This window comes from Triticum dicoccoides, chromosome 1A (genome assembly GCF_002162155.2).
Source record: "Triticum dicoccoides isolate Atlit2015 ecotype Zavitan chromosome 1A, WEW_v2.0, whole genome shotgun sequence".
Classification (NCBI taxonomy): Eukaryota; Viridiplantae; Streptophyta; class Magnoliopsida; order Poales; family Poaceae; genus Triticum; species Triticum dicoccoides.
The window spans coordinates 160,242,433-160,245,197 of record NC_041380.1 but is presented as its reverse complement, the minus strand read 5'-3'; the positions used below and the strand labels follow the sequence as shown (position 1 = coordinate 160,245,197).

The window sequence follows — 2,765 nt, the reverse complement described above, 5'->3', positions numbered from 1 at the left end:
TGTCAGACCACGTGCGCTCCGTCGTGGTATCACAGGTGGTGTAATCTCTTCCTTGGATTCACTGTTTGATGCACTGCCCCTCAAAAAAATATTGATTTTGGTTCCTGCAGATACTGGAAATGGGGATTGTGTCGCACTCGGTGATCATTGGGCTGTCGCTTGGGGTGTCTCGGAGCCCCTGCACAATCAGGCCACTGGTGGCAGCGCTCTCATTCCACCAGTTCTTCGAGGGGTTTGCCCTCGGTGGGTGCATTGCGCAGGTGAGGAATTCAGTATGGATTGATAGAATAATGTGGAACGATTGTGGGATGACTACAAGGAAAATGAAATAGTTGGAACGACCACAACTTCTACTGTTCTACTGTTTGCACTTTGTAGAGTCTGTTCTTACAGTATATAGGTTAATGTGGGCGTCCATTTTTCACAGTGATGCTACATTCTTTTTTTTTATGATCATGGTCTTGATTTAGGGATAAAATAACTATACTGAATTGCACTTCATTTAAGTATTTACGGTTGTGAATTCTAGCATCACATGCAACAGAAAAGGATGCGAATTTACAAACCTCAAGCTCAGAAACCAGAAAGCTGGAAATATCAAGATTTTCATTCATAAATGGAAATCTCAAGGATTTAGAACTTCAGAAGTATCAGTTCATAAGAAAATACAGGAATATAAATAATATTCATTATGAAGGGAGCACTAATCTGGTGTCAGCTGCCGCCCTCATAACATGAGCTGTGAATCCACCACCTGATTATGTTAAACTGAGTTAAATCCAGCAATTTTACTAGTCGAACTTGCATGTAGTTCTAGTTTTTGTCGTCAGGGATTGCACCTTTGTTAATTGGATGGAGGAGGGTGGACCTTCACAAATACAAGGTCTACCTATTTTAAATTTGAGGCTGTTATCGGCGGATGTTCTATCACCAGCTTGTTTTTCATTTGCAACTATTAGCGTTCAGTTGCATGCCATCAACATAGACTTTATAGTATGGAGATAAACCTCTGTCTATTTTTCCTTTCTCAAATTAGTAATATTCTTTTATAGTGTATGAATTGGCTTCTGGTACATCGAGTTTCTTTGAACCATATAACTTTCCTGCTTATCGTCAGTATCTATCTGTGGTCAGGCACATAACCAATATTTTTTTCCAAAAAACTAGGTGGCACAACTAAAAATATTGGTATGAGTATCCTTCTAAAACTTTAGGTCCAGGATTATTTGTGGCTTTCACTCTCCAGGAGCAACTGTCTTCTACTGAACTCTTTTGATTTGATTTCTTCTTTGTGAGAAACTCCAATTTATACTCGACGCTTAATCCAATATTTTGGCAAAATGTGTTTCTTTCATGTGCTCCACTGCTCATGTACTGATCTTCCAAATAACTTGCTCTTATACCTGTATGTGCAACGTCTGACCTTATATGCCCCATCCACATTGCTCCCTGGTGTTTCCAAAATATTGTTTTGGTGTACTTGTTGATCTTTTTAATAGCTGTTGAACCAATCTAAAATGCTATAGATTTCAAACGGCTGAACTCACTAAAATCAGACGATCATACCACACCTTATTGGCTGAGGTTATATTGCCGTTTCTGTTTAAGTTGCTAATGTGACGTAAGCATATAAAACTGCATTGTTATTATGTGGGTTACTTATCTTCTTACTATAGTTCTCTTTTGCCCTCCTTTTGTAAAAAAAAAATAGTTCTCTTTTGCCCTTGCCCCATTGTTTTCTCTAAGTAGCTTTATTGTGGTAAAGCTTTTCTCATCTGGATTATCAAATTTGACACACTGCCAACATTTCTTCCAACAGGCTCAGTTTAAGAACCTTTCGGCAGTCATGATGGCGTCCTTTTTTGCCATTACAACACCAACTGGTATCGCCGCTGGGGCCGGTCTGTCCTCATTTTACAACGCCAATAGCCCCAGGGCTCTAGTGGTCGAAGGCATCCTGGACTCTGTGTCGGCCGGCATACTCATATACATGGCGCTGGTGGATCTAATCGCAGCCGATTTCTTGGGTGGGAAGATGACAGGGTCACCACGGCAGCAAGTGATGGCCTATGTCGCCCTGTTCCTAGGTGCGCTCTCCATGTCATCGCTTGCAGTTTGGGCCTGAACCGGTTTAATCAGATGGAGGTAGCGGACGACGCCTACGTCCCAACATACTGCCTGTGATACATGTACATAACTAATGCATGTGCCTGTGTTCATCTGATTGCATACATACATCAGATAACGTGCCCTTGTTTTTGATGGGCATGAGAGAGAACAGCGCCGGAAACGCCTGAGCATTGTGTATATATGTGTATACTCTTGCTAAATCACCAAGCACTGTTGCTTTGGGGAGATGTGTAACGACGACAGTGGTTTTCCTACCATGCATGCATGCATCTACCGGCGCTGCTTTGTGATTCGTGCTATATTTTTGGTTTTGGGTATAATTTATTTATTTCAGAGTGTTGCATAATGTTTCGGTAGTTTTATTTTCTTGTTCCAAAGTTTATTTTAATGTTTCATCGTGTATCATACAAGGCTAAATGCCCGAGAGAGCAAGTAAGTTGGATGCACACTTACTTAGATTTCAGTTGAGCTTTTTGTTAGAAATATGCCCTAAAGACAATAATAAAGTGGTTATTATTATATTTTCTTAATCATGATAAAGGTTTATTATTCATGCTATAATTGTATTGATCGAAAATTTAAATACATGTGTGAATACATAAGCAAATACCAAGTCCCTATGAAGCCTTTACTAT

The 2,765-nt window shown here is 40.1% G+C and overlaps 1 protein-coding gene across 1 annotated transcript in view; it reads left to right on the top strand.

The window, feature by feature from the left end:
- The window catches only part of LOC119352405 (zinc transporter 7-like), a 3,684-nt gene extending 1,271 nt beyond the window's left edge, over positions 1–2,413 (top strand). Inside the window, exons 3-5 of the mRNA XM_037619056.1 lie at positions 7–35; positions 111–260; positions 1,820–2,413. Coding sequence (XP_037474953.1) covers positions 7–35; positions 111–260; positions 1,820–2,125 — 485 coding nt within the window. The 3' untranslated portion in view covers positions 2,126–2,413. The remainder of the gene's footprint in view (positions 1–6; positions 36–110; positions 261–1,819) is intronic.
- Positions 2,414–2,765: the final 352 nt, after the last annotated feature.